We start from the raw sequence: 15242 nt of genomic DNA, 5'->3' as shown, positions 1-15242 counted from the left end.
GGCCCAGCACCTACCACCACCTCTAGGCGCCATAGAGATGGAGGGGGTCCGGTGAGCTGTACCTCCCACAAGACTATGTGATGGAGGGCAAGTCACAACTAAGACCCTGACCCAGAAGAGGGTGTTGGGGGTGGGGCTCAAGGGATAAGAAAGGTGATGGAAGGAGAGAGGCCCGGTCCCAGCTGCCTCTGGGAGTGGGTGGGCAGTGGGTGCTGGTGCAGAGTCGGGTCCTGGTGTGTTGCCTCCATCAGCAAAGCCAGTCTTACTCGCAGGTCCCGCGGTGTCCAGGGGATGAGATCAGAAGGACGTGCTGCTCACAGAGGCCTCCCCTGGGCTGGGAGCTCTTCCTGAGGCCCCCGTTTCATTTTCTGCGGGCGCTAACTTCTTAGTCCTAGAGGGAGTGAAAGGCCATCACTGGCTGACCCGGAAGTGGCTCCATAGCAGTGTCCCTCCCCAACCCTTCCCTGAGTAGAGGGGATCTAACCCCAAGGCCAGTCAGATGTTTATGGTTCCTAAAACCCCCTCATTGGTCTGTAAGTGACCGTGGACAGATGGTGAGGCAGAGGCGTGGGCTTTTGAGATAGGGCACTGATGGGAAGCCAGGGTCCCGGGCTGCAGAGAAAGCAGGCTGCTCACCGCGGCTCGGGGCCCTGGTCCAGGTCCTGGATGGTATCCTTCATGGCCTGGCCGCGTGTCTCGGGCAGCAGCGCACACAGTAAGCCCGCCCCGATGGGGAGGCTGCCGTAGATGACCATCGGGAGGGCCTCATGGTAGTCGCCCAGCAGCATCACCAGGGGCGTGAGGATGCCCGCGATCCTCGAGAAGATGGCCACCAGCCCCATGCCCGTCTGCCTGCGGGGAGGCCAGTGCCAGCTGGGGACCCGGCCTCAACGCCAGGCCGCAGCGCCAGCTCAGCACACTTCCTTGGGAGAGCCCAGACCCCCGTTTGGCACCCCGGGCCTGCAGGGCCTCCAGGCTTATCCAGCCCTACAGTCTTCCTCCTCCTGAGAGTCCAAGGCTGCTGTCACCTGCAGGCCTCTCTGTCAGCGCTACGCTGCCCATCTATCCAGCTTCAGGGCGAAGGCTGCCCTCCTGAGTACCCCTCCCTGCACCTGACGGTTCCTCCTTCGGAGCCATTCATTCTTAGATGTAACCCATGGCGCAGCCCTGACGTGGCCGGGGCATGGCTCGCTTCTCTACCTGTCCTCCACCAGCCTGGGACAACTTGGGTCTGGACTGTATTTATAGATACCCTGACCCCCACCCAGCACGGCTGCCCAGAGCCACCCCGAAAGCTATTTGTGGATGGCGGCGAGGGCGGAGGAGGGATGGCCAACAGCAGGGTCTCGGGAGCAGAGGAGGGGACGGTGCCAGCAGCCTTACCTGATGATGGTGGGGAAGAGCTCAGCAGAGTAGACGTAGGAGATGGTAAATCCAGCCGCTGTGGCGAACTTCCCCACGATGGCCAGCACGGTGCCCACGACGGGCAGGTCTGGTGAAGGAGGCTGGTCAGCCACACGGAGGAGAGACAGCCCATCCCCTGGGACCTGCTCCCGCCCCATCTACCCAAACACTTAACCCCGGGGAAGCCCTCGTTCTGGAAAGAGAAGCCATGGGCCTCTGGCCACAGGTGAGTGAGGGTGGGTGGGGCCAGGGGAGAGCCAGTCCAGGCACCTGCAGGGACGAAGATGATGCTGATACACATGAGGCCACCCAGAACCAGAGTCCCCATCTGGCTCCACCTGCGGCCGAACCACTGCATCATGAAGATGCTGGAGTAGCGGGCGGGCACCTCCACGGCTCCGAAGATCAGCTGCGTCAGGTAGATGTCCAGGCCAAAGTCCCCCACTTGGAGGCTCAGGCCAAAGTACCCCAGACTGTCCACAAACCTACAAAGTATCCAAGGGTCCCTGTCACTTCTGGGTGATGAGCCACCATCACACTCAGAGAGGGGGCCTGACTTGGCCAGAAGTCCCGCAGGAGAGTGGCACAGTCAGGGAGAGGCCCAGTCATTCCCGCACAGCCCATCCCAGCCAGAGAGCCACTGTCCCACATCCCTGTGACACACACCAGGGCGGGGCATGGGTCCCAGTGCCCTCACCAGACGCAGAAGAGAATCAGGGTCACTTTCCGGAGCTGGGGGTGTCTGAACAGATCCAGGGCATTCCCCGAGGGGCCTGTCTTCTCTGGGGCCAGCTGGGAGGAAGATGCCGAGTGAGGGCCAGCAGGATGGCCTGTGGGTCAGATCAGGGGCAGGAGGGGCCCTGCCATGAGTACCTGGCTCAGCAGCTCTGGGGAGAGTTTCCGCTGATTGACCGAGGCGGCCTTCTGGATGGCTCGTTTAGCCTCCTCAACCCTCCCCCGGGCCAGGAGCCAGCGGGCAGATTCTGGCAGAGCCCTGCAGGTCAGGAACAGTGTGAGTGTGGGGCACGAAGTCCTAGAGGCCCCCCCAATGCCCCAAAACCCCCCTGGCTGTTCCAGTGCACACTGAACCCCATACCCTGGGCAGGTCCCCCCTCTCCCAGACGTGTCCCTGAGTGTCCCATGGGAGGAACGTGAGGCTACACTCTAACCCCGTGGGAGCACGGCTGACCTAGCGTGCTTGCTCTGGGAAGTGCCTCCTCACCAGAAGTAGAAGAAGAGCAGCAAGACGGGCGCGGCGCCAGCGATCTGAAAGAGCCGCCAGTTACGGACGCCATAGGCGAGCCCTGCCAGGGCCATCTGCCCCACGGAGAAGCCGCACTGGGCCAGGACCACGGCCTGAGTCCTCCGCGAGGGCCCCACCCACTCTGCAACTGTGAACGGAGACGGAGACTGGGCCAGGCGCTGCCCTCACACTCCCCATCTCCCCAGAGGCCACCCTGTCCGGGCAGGGGCCTCAGTCCCAGCCCAGGAAGCACAGGGGTGACCCCTGTAGGTGTGGGCCCTGGCAAGGCCCCCTGAGGCAGTCTAGGAATGAGGCCAGTCCCCAGGGCCTCACCCTGTGGCTAAGGCTGCAGGCCAGATACTCACGCAGGGTGACATTTGTCAAGGCATAGCCAGCGACGGCAGTAGCCACAGCGAAGCGCATGACCATGTAGAGCTCAAAGGTGGGCACAAACGCCGTGGCCAGGCCGATGATGGCGAAGAGCAGCAGCTGGATCAGGATGCTGGCTTTGCGACCAATCCTACGGTACAGAGGGGACAGGTGACAGGTCTGGGAGGGCATCTCTGAGGGGAGGGGAGAAAGGGAGACCCAGCCCTGCCCTGGGCTCTCTGTGTGTGGACACACGGTCCCACCCTGAGGTCCTTGTGCTGGTGCCTAAAGTTCGCTAGGGAAGGGGTGGGCTAGGGAAGGGGTGGGCTAGGGAAGGAATGGATAGGGAAGGGATGGGCTAGGGAAGGGATGAGCTAGGGAAGGGATGGGCTAGGGAAGGGGTGAGGAAGGAAGGCATGGGCTAGGGAAGGGATGGGCTAGGGAAGGGGTGAGGAAGGGAAGGGATGGGCTAGGGAAGGGGTGAGGAAGGGAAGGGATGGGCTAGGGAAGGGGTGAGGAAGGGAAGGGATGGGCTAGGGAAGGGGTGAGTAGGAAAGGGATGGGCTAGGGAAGGGATGGGCTAGGGAAGGGATGGGCTAGGGAAGGGGTGAGGAAGGGAAGGGATGGGCTAGGGAAGGGGTGAGGAAGGGAAGGGATGGGCTAGGGAAGGGGTGAGTAGGGAAGGGATGAGCTAGGGAAGGGGTGAGTAGGGAAGGGGTGGGCTAGGGAAGGGATGAGTAGGAAAGGGATGGGCTAGGGAAGGGATGGGCTAGGGAAGGAGTGAGTAGGGAAGGAATGGGCTAGGGAAGGCATGGGCTAGGGAAGGGATGAGCTAGGGAAGGGATGGGCTAGGGAAGGGGTGAGGAAGGAAGGCATGGGCTAGGGAAGGGATGGGCTAGGGAAGGGGTGAGTAGGGAAGGGGTGGGCTAGGGAAGGGATGAGTAGGAAAGGGATGGGCTAGGGAAGGGATGGGCTAGGGAAGGAGTGAGTAGGGAAGGAATGGGCTAGGGAAGGCATGGGCTAGGGAAGGGATGGGCTAGGGAAGGGATGGGCTAGGGAAGGGGTGAGGAAGGGAAGGGATGGGCTAGGGAAGGGGTGAGTAGGAAAGGGATGGGCTAGGGAAGGGATGAGTTAGGGAAGGGGTGAGTAGGGAAGGGGTGGGCTAGGGAAGGGATGAGTAGGAAAGGGATGGGCTAGGGAAGGGATGGGCTAGGGAAGGGATGGGCTAGGGAAGGAGTGAGTAGGGAAGGAATGGGCTAGGGAAGGAGTGAGTAGGGAAGGCATGGGCTAGGGAAGGGGTGGGCTAGGGAAAGGATGGGCTAGGGAAGGGGTGAGTAGGGAAGGGGTGGGCTAGGGAAGGGATGGGCTAGGGAAGGGATGGGCTAGGGAAGGGGTGAGTAGGAAAGGGATGGGCTAGGGAAGGGATGGGCTTACCAGTCGAGGTTCTTACCAGTCACAGAGGGGCCCAAAGATGAGAGCACCAATGAGGAGCCCGGCCATGTACACTGACTGTGAGGTCTCCTTCAGGTGCTTCTGATCACACACCAAGTTGAACTGAGGCAGACACAGGCAGATATGAGTCCAGGGGCAGATGGGGACAAGTCCTTTATCATCTAAGCTGCCCACTACAGACGGCTCACGGCAGGTGCCCTCGGTTCCCAAACTGTGTGTCAGGGTACTCCAGGGAACCCGAGTGTAGCATGATATTTAAACCAGTGAAGGAAAATACAATAATACTCAACATCTGTCTGATATCACATAAACTACTAGCTCAGGATGGTTGTTTCAACATGAGGTCACGCTACTTTCCTTTCAGTGGCGTCATATCTATGGGAAGTTGTGCTTTTGGCCATTGCTATGAGAAAAAGCAAGCCCCATGAGAAAACCTATGTGGATCCGAACATGAGGGTGGCGGTGTTCAAGGATTGAGACGGTGTGCCATTCCCAATAGGCCCAGGCATCCTATTAGTAAGTAATTGTGTTTCTTTAAATAAAAATGTGTCCTTTTAATTTGTGTCTTATTTTTTAAAAAAACAGCTATTGAATTATTAGAACATAAATGCTTAAGTTGTTTGCAGGGTTATGAATTTCTTGGTATCTAGAGGTGCCAAGGAAAATTACCAACACGCTAAGGATGCAGAGTTTGGGGACCTCTGACAGAAGCACTAACTGCTGCTCCCCGACAAAGGGGGCCCTTCCTCACAGCCAGGAACCCCCTGTGACCCACCCGGGCCTCCCAAGTCCTCACATGCAGAAGCAAAAATCTCCCCCTCCCCCCCCCGCCCCCCCCCCCCCCCCCCCGGAAGCTGTCCTCATTCGCAGGCAGTCAGAATACTAAGGCGGGGAGGAAGTTGGGATGGAGGAGAGCCGGTACATGCACACATGATGGGGAAGGAGGTGGGGGCAATGCACCCAGAGACACACAGAGAGAACCTGACACACAGACAGACTGGAAACCCCCAGGAATAACATGCATGTCCATGGAACTCTGAACACATGTCTACTGAATGTGCCCACTCAGGAAGTCCATGTGATCACCCCTGACCCCACTGATTTGTGGGCCCCTCGGGGAGTTCTGTGCCCCCTGCACACAGCTTGACTCCACGCACAAATGTCTTCTCAGCGGCACCTTTCTGGTGCCTTGGGGCCCAGCTCACACAGCAACTCCTTCAGAAGTCGCCCTCCCTCATTAGGAGGAAGCAACTCCTAGCCTCGGAGCCCAGCCACCCTTTCTCCCCGAGTGAGGAGCCCAGGGCTTCCCCTGAGCATCAGGGGCAATCGCAGAGGGAGCAGGGTGCCTCCCCGTCTGACTGTCCCCCCCAGTTCATACTCAGGGATCTTTGGTTGAATAAAACCCCAAGGACAGTCTGCACAGGCTGTGAACAACGGCAAGGGGTGGCTTTAAGCCATCTGGATGTTTGCCTGCGTTAAGGGTGGTGCTGTTTGGCCGCCTGGCGGAGTTCATGAGCACGTGGAGAGGCGGGCACACCCCACAGCATCTGAGGCGGTGAAGGCCGGAACCTGGGATGGGGTGATGCTGGGGAGATGGGAGGCCAGGGAGGGGTGGACTGGGCTAGCTGGACGAGGTCCAGAGGCTGGGGAGTGCATGGGTGTCTTCTCCCTGTGGGTGGGATGAGGGGGGCGGCCAGACGAAGACTGAAAAACACATCCTCAGGCGCCAGGGTTCTGGGGCAGCTTTAGGGTCACATATTAAAAAGTGAGAGTTTGGGTAAAACACTGTCCTCTGAGAGCTTTAAGAAAGAAATGTTTTTTACCCATTGGGGGAAAATAAATGTTTAATTTCTGGATTCCAGATTGCGTCCTTCATGACGGCTCAGGTTTGCCACCATGAAGGTGAGAGCTGCGCTGATCATCTCAGGCGTTTCCCCCTCCTCCCCCATCCCACTGCAGGGCACTGGCAGCAGGAGCCGCGTGGGTCCCAGGCCCATGGCCAGTCCATGATGCCATCCTGGCAAAGTCCCACCCCCACTCTGAGACCCATTCCGCCATCTAGGAAGAAAGGTGTGGGCCAAGATGCTTTCCGAGGGGTCTTCTTAATCAGAGGTGGCTGGAGAGGGGATCTTTCTGTTCTCTGTCTGGGTCCCTCCGGGAGAATGAATTGAGCAAGAACGAATGATCTGAACTCAACAGGACAAGTCCTAGAGTCAGGGGCATCCTCCAGCATCCCAGAGGTCAGCAGGAGGAGATCGGGAGAGAGAAGCCAAAAGGTAGGAAGCCAAGGCAAGTGAGCAGGAAGGCAGATGAGCGGACAGGACAGAGAGTAGCTTTGGGAAAACACAGGAAGATGGGTACGCAGGGGCACACGCAGGCGCAGACTGAGAACAAGGGAGGGAAAGGGATACAGACAGAAAAACAGGAGGGAATAGGAAGAAAGGCAGGCGATTGGGCAGACAGGCAAGGACAGACAAAAGAGCAGGCAAAAATGGACGGACGGATGGACGGGCAGAGGAAATGGATGGAGAGGTAGACGGGCCTAGAGGCAGAGGACAAAGAGAAAAACAGGGTAATTGGCAAAAAGACAAAGAGGCCTATCCATGGTTAATCATTCAGGCATAAGGGCAAGACAAAGGCAGCCACACTGGGGATGGAGGGCAAAGCATAAGGCAGAGGGAGTGACAGACCCCAAACAAGTGGACAGACAGCCCCAAAGGCAGCCTACCTCATTCTTTAGGGACAGGGGCCTGTCTTCAGGATACTCCCAGCCCGCCTCGCAAGGCTGTGTCTCATTGGAGCGGCGGCTGAGGATGTCCTCCAGGCTGGCGCCGTCGGGGGGCGGCAGGAACATGCGGCAGGGCTCGGGGTTGCCCGCAGCATCCAGGGGCACGCTCAGGTTCAGCTGCTCGGCAGCACTCAGGTTGAAGGTAAGGTTCTTGACCCAGGGCACTGAGCAGTAGTGGGGCTCCTCCAGGGCCATGAAGACCTGGCCAAACATATAGAAGGCGCTCAGGAGGTTGGGGACACTCAGCAGCAGCAGCAGCTGCACCTGAAAGCGACCGAAGCCGCCTATTTCAGTCAAGACCTCGGAAAACTGAGCCATGTCTATTGGCCAGCACGTCCGTCCTCAGCCTGAGGCCGGCAGAGAGCTATGCACCTTGGCCCAGGGTTCCTGGCTCCTCTTGGCTGTGATAACAGCGGCATTAATGTTTAACCCAGCCGCGCTCAGCTGCACCTTCACACCTCAGCTCCCTGTCAAGGATAGAGGATGATGAAAAAAATAGTCCACTCGGGCCTGCAGAATCAGAGGATGTTTTATTAGACACTGGCATCACAAGAACCAAGGAAACCTCCCAGGCCCAGCACACAGGACAGAGCTTTACCCAAACATTATATAGTATACAGCACCCCCACACCCCCGCCAACAGCCACATCCTGAACAACCCAGTTCAAACCCCTCTCATCACAACAGAATCCACATTCTGAGAGTAGTTGCGATACCCAAAGGGACACAGAAGTCCCTTTAGCCACCAGCCCACACTAGCTGAGCAGGGTAAGCTAGGATAGCTGCAAGGACCCAGCCTGCAGATTTATTACCTCTGTCCATGGACCAGCCTAGCCTCTTGACCACGATCATCCCCTTTCTCCTGTGGGTCCTGGTACTGGTGATATGTAACACCAGTCAATCCCAAGGCAGCACGGAGGTCAGGAGAGCCACCAAGGGCATAAAAGCTTTTCATTTTCAGCAATGAAGACAATTCAAGAATAGCTAAGATCTGGAAACAGCCTCGGTGCCCGTCAGCAGATGACTGGATCAGAAAACTATGGTACATCTACACAATGGAATACTATGCTGCCATAAAAAAGAAGGAATTCTTACCATTTGCAGGACCTGGATGGAACTGGAGAGCATTATGCTAAGTGAAATAAGCCAGTCAATGAAAAAAAATACCTCATGATTTCACTCATTTGTGGATAATAAAGAACATTATAAACTGATGAACAAAAAGATAGATACAGAGGCAGTAAAGCATCAAACAGACTGTCAAATTACAGCAAGAAGGTTAGGGAGAGGTAGGGGAGATAAGAGATCAACCAAAGGACTTGTATGCATGCATATAAGCACAACCAATGGACGCAAAACTCTGGGGGGTGAGGGCATGTATGGGAGTGGGGAAGAGGGGCAATGGTAAGATATGTACACATATAATACCTTAATAAAAAAATGGGGAAAAAAAGAATAGAAAGCAATTACGGAGGAGCCAAGAGCTACATTTTGATATCTAATCAAGGAATCAATCACAAACACAATTAAAACAAATTAAAAAAAATGCAAATGCCCAGAGTAGTCACAGCGATCCTAGGAAATCTGAGTGACAACAAAAGAACACAGGACCAAGTCTCTCCATCACAGGCCCCAGCTGTGGGACTAACAAAGGCAGGACTTCAAAGAGGAATCTCCCAAAGACAAAAGCCCCCATCTTTTACCCCCAGGGAGAAGTCTTACCGGATGAAGACCCAGGTCTTGGAAGGAGTCTAGTTCAGTCATGGGAGCTAGGGAATGATGGATTAAAGAGGATAGGAAAAAAATACATGTGTACATATGCACACACATTCACATCTTTGCTTGTGTATGCATCAGAAAGCCTTTGTATGTTTTCAGTTTTGAACGATTTTAAGAGATAGGTAGAGGAATGTGGGTGAAAGGAATACGAGGAAGCCAGGTTGTACAGGGAAGTCCTGGATATAGTGTGCCTGCACCTATCTGGCACCTGTCTGGCACAGCCTCAGGATGTCTGTTAACCAGTCAGCATGTACAGCAGGTCAAGGCAAGGCAGACCATGGAAAGCAGAGTAAGGGTACAAGACGCTGTATAAGGAGAGCCCTTTCCTCTTTACCGCCCATCCCAAACTCCCCACCAGGCAGTGTCTCTCATGAAAAGAGATGCTAAAAATCCTCAGCAAAATATCAGTAACTTGATTCCAACAATGTATAAAAAGAATATTATCCCTCGGCCCAGTGAGATTTATCCCAGGTATGCAATGCCGGTTCAACATATGAAAATGAAATGTCATCCTTCTCATCAGCAGGCTTAGGAAGAACATGATCACATCAACAATGCAGAAAAAGCATTTGACAAAATCTAATACTATTCATGATAAAAACGTTCAGCAAACTAGGCCTAGAGGTAACCTCCTCAACTTGATAAGGAACATGTACAAAAAGCCCACAACTAACATCATGCTTAATGATGAGAAACTAGAACCTTTTCAGCAACATGGCAGGGACATCTCCCCTCACCTGTGCTTTTCAACATTATACTGAACAACCTAGATAATTCAATAGTACAAGAAAAGGAAACAAAAGATATACATATTGGGAAGGAAAAAAATTGTCTTTATTTGCCGATGACATATGAAAAACCCAAAAGAATCAACATAATGCTTCTAGAACTAATACGTGATTATAGTAAGGTTGCAGGATATAAGGTTAATACAGAAAAGCTACCACTTTCCTATCTACCAACAATAAACAAGTGGAGTTTGAAATGAAAAACAGTGCCATTTACATTAGTACCCAAAGATGAAATCTATATATATAAAAGCCAAGCGACTGGAATGCTGGAATGACCAGAATGTCCAGAACAACTGGTCACTATGACGTGCACTGTGGCCAGCCAACTGGCCCGATTGGGCGGCGGCCCCTCCCCCTGCTGGCCCCAGGTGGATCGGGGGTGGGGCCAGCCAGCCAACCTCCTGCAGCCCCTCCCCCCCACCGGCCTGGCCCGATCAGCCCCCATTGAGGCGGGGCAGCCAGACCCCACCCGTCAACAAATTTGTGCACTGGGCTTCCAGTACTAGTATAAAGCTAACAAAGCACGTACAAGATCTGTATGAGGAAAATTACAAAACTCTGATGAAGAAAAACAACAAAAAACTAAATAAAGGGAGATAGTCTATGTTCATGGATAGGAAGACTCAATATTGTCAAGATGTCAGTTCGTCTCGACTTGATGTAGTAATTAAACACAATCCCAATAAAAATCCCAGCAAGTTATTTTGTGAAAATTGACAAGCTGATGCTAAAGTTTATGGAGAGAGGCCAAAGAGCCAGAATAGCCAACACAATATTGAAGAACTAAGTCAGAGGACTCTCAATTCTTGACATCAAAACTTACTATAAAGTTACAATACTCAAGACAGTGTGGTATTAGCAAAAGAATATACAAATAGATAAATGGAACATAATACAGACCTTAGAAATAGACTCACAGATTTAACTGATCTTTGACAAAAGAGCAAATACAAAATAAAGGTAGTCTTTTCAATAAATGGTGGTAAAACAACTGGACATCCAAAGGTAAAAATAAAAACAAAAAATCTAGACACAGGCCTATACTCCTCACAAAAATCAACTCAAAGTGGATCATAGACCAAAATGCAAACTGCAAAACTATACAACTCTTAGAAGATTACACAGGCAAAAATCTACACATTAGGTATGGTAATGAACTCTTAGGTACAGCATCAAAAGCATAATCCATGAAAGAAAGAATTGATAAGCTGGACTTCATTTAAATTAAAACCTTAAGCTCTGCAAAAAACACTGTTAGGAGAATGAGAAGACATGCCACAGACTGGAAAACAGTATTTGCAAAAGAGATATCTGATAAAGATCCATTATCCAAAATAGACAAAGAACTCTTAAAAGTGAACAATAAGCAAATGAACAACCTGGTTAAAAATGGCCTTAAAACTTTAACAGCCACCTCACCAAAGAATATATTCAGCCCTAGCTGGTTTGGCTGGGTGGATAGAGTGTCAGCCATTGGACTGAAGGATCCCAGGTTCGATTCCAGTAGGGGCACATGCCCGGGTTGCGGGACGATCCCCAATGAGGGCCCAATCCCCAGTGGGGGGTGTGCAGGAGGCAGCTAATCAATGATTCTCTCTCATCATTGATGTTTCTCTCTCTCTCTCTCTCTCTCTCTCTCTCTCTCTCTCTCTCTCTCTCCCTTTCCTTGCTCTCTGAAATCAATAAATTTATTTATTTATTTATTTATTTATTTATTTATTTATTACCCGTGTCCCGGCGCTTGAGGATAGAACCGGCAGACTGGAAACCGCCGGCACCGAAGACATGACGCCGAGGGGGCCGGAGCCCTCTCCCTCTGCCTCCATACATTACGGGGACCGGGACCGCACGCCCGAACCCCGCCAAGAAGAGGAGGGTTACCTTTTTTTTTTTTTTTTTTTAAAAAAAGAACATTCACATAGCAAATAAACAAATAAAAAGATGTTCAAGATTGTCATTAGGGAATTGCAAATTAAAAAGTGATACCATTACACACATGTATGAGGACAAAAACTATATTCACTGGTGAGAATTTAAAATGGTATAGCCACTTTGGAAGACAGCTGGTGACTTCTCACAAAACTAGACATACTCTTTCTTACCATACAGTCCACACCTGGGTTCTTTGATATTTATCCAAAGGAGTTGAAAATTTATATCCACACAAAATGAATGTTCATTGCAGTTTTATCCATAACTGCCCAGACTTAGAAGCAACCAGCAGGTGAATGGATTAATAAACTGTGACACATCCAGACATGGAACATTATTTAGTGCTAAAAATAAATGGGCTAACAAGCCATGAAAAGACATGGAGAAACCTTAAATGCATATGACTAGGTGAAGGAAGTCATTCTGAAAAGGCTAAATACTGTATGATCCTAACTATATGACATTCTGTAAAAGGCAAAAGTATGGAAACAGTAAAAAGATCACCAGTTGCCAGGGACTCGAGGGGAGAGAGGAATGAACAGGCAGAATACAGAGGCTTTCAGGGCAGTGAAACTATTCTGTACAATACTGTAACGATGGATACATGTCTACACATTTGTCCAAACCCACTGAATGTACAACAGAAAGTGAATCTGGACTTTGAGTGATAATAACTTATCAATGTAGGTTCATCGACTGCAATAAATGTACTTACTACTCTGGTGCAGGATGTTGATAGCGGGGAAGTTTATATGGATTCAGGGAGTATATGGGAACTCTATACTTTATGTTCAATTTTGCTATGAAAATAAAACTTCTCTAAAAAATAAAGGGGTAGATGAGGTGGCCAAAAGAAAGGATCTGTAAACGGCTGCACTGGTCATCACTCCTCTCTCTTGACAAGATCTGACCGTGTTAGAGAGAAGGGGCGAGTGGAGGGGTGCTGCTGTTGCTGAGCCCGTCCCACACACGCCATGGTCACTTTTGAGTAACCAGCACCTCCTCTCTGCTCCCAATAGTCAGAGTCCACTCTTATCAGATCTGATACGGCCAATTCCAGGACATGAGCTCTAGATTACCAAGACCCACAAGCAGTCCTATCATTGGTCAAAGGCTACCTTCCCGGGAAGGGATGTTGCTCAGGGAGATTACTTATCCAGGAGGCAGAGGAATGGAGAGGCCTAGAATCTTCTATGAAACCCCACCATTGCAATACTAAGGTATCAAAGCCAAATGGAGACAAGGTCAGCCCTGCTCTGAACTTTCCAAAAGGAACTCCCACGAGCTTGAATCAAGCATCTTTCCCCTGCCCACATCCACAAGTAGAATCAGTCAGAAAAGATCAGTACATGGAGTTCCCAATCCCATTCTGCCAAATTTCTTTGAGTGAATCTTCTCTCTCGCTCTCTCTCCCATTTGGGATTTCAGTTTTCCCATGTTTACAAAGATTTTGTAGATCACACACTTTATTTAACCTTTATGTGCACTTTTGCTTTTCTGCATTTGGAAGAAAAATTATAGTAGAGACTCGCTGACCCACTCCCCATTCCCCCCAAGTCACCGCCACTAAATATTCCACCACAGACAATTTACTCTTTATTGATTAAAAATGAAGGAAACATGCAGCAAAATACAAAGTCAAAAAAAGGGGGGGGGGTGAGTCAAATATTTTACATCTTCCATAATCTAGCACACGTCGTAAGGAGGAACCTCCATTTATTGATACACTATTATTCTATCCTCCAGATTATTAAACAGTATCAGCTGGCTCTAGGATTTGGTTCGAAACTTAAGCAAAAAACCCAAACAAATCCAACAGTCATTTAGAAACACCATACATTTCACAAACAGCAATGGCACAGGTTACCTTGTGCTGAAGTCGGTCCCTACAACAGGGACCAGGGAATCCTGGGGACCTCAGGAAAGGGGTGCCCCCTGAACCACCCACCACTCCCGGAAAGGAGGGAGGTCTCTCCCTAGGTCACGTGCTGTCCCACCTGGGAAGTTTCTGTTCACTTATTCTCTCAGCATCACTGCGCAAGGCAGCAAGGGAGTCCGCCATACAGCATGCAGAAGAACTCCCGCTGTCCTGCAGCTTGGTGACTCCCAATTCCCAGCAGGGCAAACAAGGAACTGGAAGGAAAGAGAACGCCCCAGCCCACTTCTACTGCCGTGCTTGTCCCACTGCCGTCCGAAGGTAATGGCTGCTGGAGACACTGAGCAGGAGGGTGGGCTGCCGCTTACCCCCGGCCTGGGCTTTAATCGCCTACAAACAGAAAGCTGCAACAGAGATGCCACACCTTTTGGCCTCATAAATAAGTAGGTTATGATGGGCTTATTGGACACCAAAACACAGACTCTAGGTAAGCTACTAGTCTTGCGCCAAAGAGGACACTACCTCTTTTTCAAACTTATTCCTACCTCCCTATCTTTATTCCTTCTACCTGCCTCTAAAAAAAAAAAAATAAATACATTTAAAAAAAAAGAAAAAAGGTAAATATTTTCCCAGCAAGCTGATCAACCTTCTTTCCTCTCTCCAGGCTCAGCAGGCTCCCTCCCATTAACAAGCCTGCTTGGACCATGGACTTTGGTGTCTGATCTGTAATCTACATTCTTCCCAGCCCCCGTCTCAAACCCATCCTCTCTCCTACTCCCCAACATCCGCCCCTTTCCCAACATGCCTTTGCATCCAGGGTAGGCTAAGAAAGCCTGTGACTAAAACTACAAGCTCCGGATGAAACAAGAACTGTGACAAGTCACCTGTAGGGAGAGCCTTGAGAACTCCAAGAGAAAACCAGGCAGCTCTCCCCTCTTCCCAGGCCAAAGCCCCTGTGTGTGTGTGGTGTTAAGGCCAGATTGAGGATCCCTTTCATATACAAAACGTGTTAGGGCTCTTTGCAGTTAGACAAAGGCTGACTGTGAAACAGTAGGAAAAAAAAAATCAACCCCACTGATTATTCACAAATTGCATTATGAGTGCTCTTTTTTAAAACCTAAAGAATAATTTACATTATTTCTGTAGAAAATCAAATGAATACTGTCTAGTGAGAAATCCTAAGTCGCGGCACATGTGGTTTCACGCTCTGCCTTGGGCCAGGGTCAGTGCACTGCAGTGCGGACGCCCCCCAGAGGGTCAGTGCAGGCGAGGGGCAGTGAGGTCCTCCCGCCCAGGGTGGTCTCCGTTATTGCTGTAGAAATCTCAGCCTTGCGTTTCCTCAGGACTGGGAGGCCAGGCTAACTGATTTTCATGGGAGGATTGAGGAGCAGTTTTTCTTCAATTTAATTTTTTAAATTCTGAAAATAAATAACTTCCACAATGATATGAGTTATGATTTTTTTTTTTCTGCCCAAAAACCACTGCTGGGAAAATTCACTTTAACAAGCCAATACTTGATATTTTCTCTAAAAACAGTTCAAAGTTCCACTTTGAAGGATCCGATGGCTGAAGTTCGACGACAGTCAGATGTTTTGCACCAGCTGAAGT

General features: G+C 51.1%; 1 protein-coding gene and 1 non-coding gene across 2 annotated transcripts in view; both read right to left on the bottom strand.

The window, feature by feature from the left end:
• Positions 1-7574, bottom strand: part of SLC22A13 (solute carrier family 22 member 13) — a 9593-nt gene extending 2019 nt beyond the window's left edge. The window contains exons 1-10 of the mRNA XM_008157210.3: positions 7197-7574; positions 4467-4570; positions 3013-3167; positions 2627-2795; positions 2278-2398; positions 2102-2196; positions 1675-1889; positions 1384-1492; positions 637-852; positions 1-391 (exon numbers count right to left, since the gene is read on the bottom strand). The exon at positions 1-391 is cut by the window's left edge and continues 2019 nt beyond it. Of these exons, the coding sequence (XP_008155432.1) occupies positions 298-391; positions 637-852; positions 1384-1492; positions 1675-1889; positions 2102-2196; positions 2278-2398; positions 2627-2795; positions 3013-3167; positions 4467-4570; positions 7197-7574 (1656 nt within the window). The 3' untranslated portion in view covers positions 1-297. The remainder of the gene's footprint in view (positions 392-636; positions 853-1383; positions 1493-1674; positions 1890-2101; positions 2197-2277; positions 2399-2626; positions 2796-3012; positions 3168-4466; positions 4571-7196) is intronic.
• A 3979-nt stretch (positions 7575-11553) lies between these two features.
• On the bottom strand, positions 11554-11702 carry LOC114228641 (small nucleolar RNA SNORA57). Its single transcript, XR_003614774.1, has one exon. It is a non-coding gene; the product is annotated as a small nucleolar RNA SNORA57 (small nucleolar RNA).
• Between the last annotated feature and the right edge of the window lie 3540 nt (positions 11703-15242).

This window comes from Eptesicus fuscus, chromosome 18 (genome assembly GCF_027574615.1).
Source record: "Eptesicus fuscus isolate TK198812 chromosome 18, DD_ASM_mEF_20220401, whole genome shotgun sequence".
Classification (NCBI taxonomy): domain Eukaryota; kingdom Metazoa; phylum Chordata; class Mammalia; order Chiroptera; family Vespertilionidae; genus Eptesicus; species Eptesicus fuscus.
The sequence above is the reverse complement of the archived record's forward strand: the minus strand, read 5'-3'. Positions and strand labels throughout refer to the sequence as shown.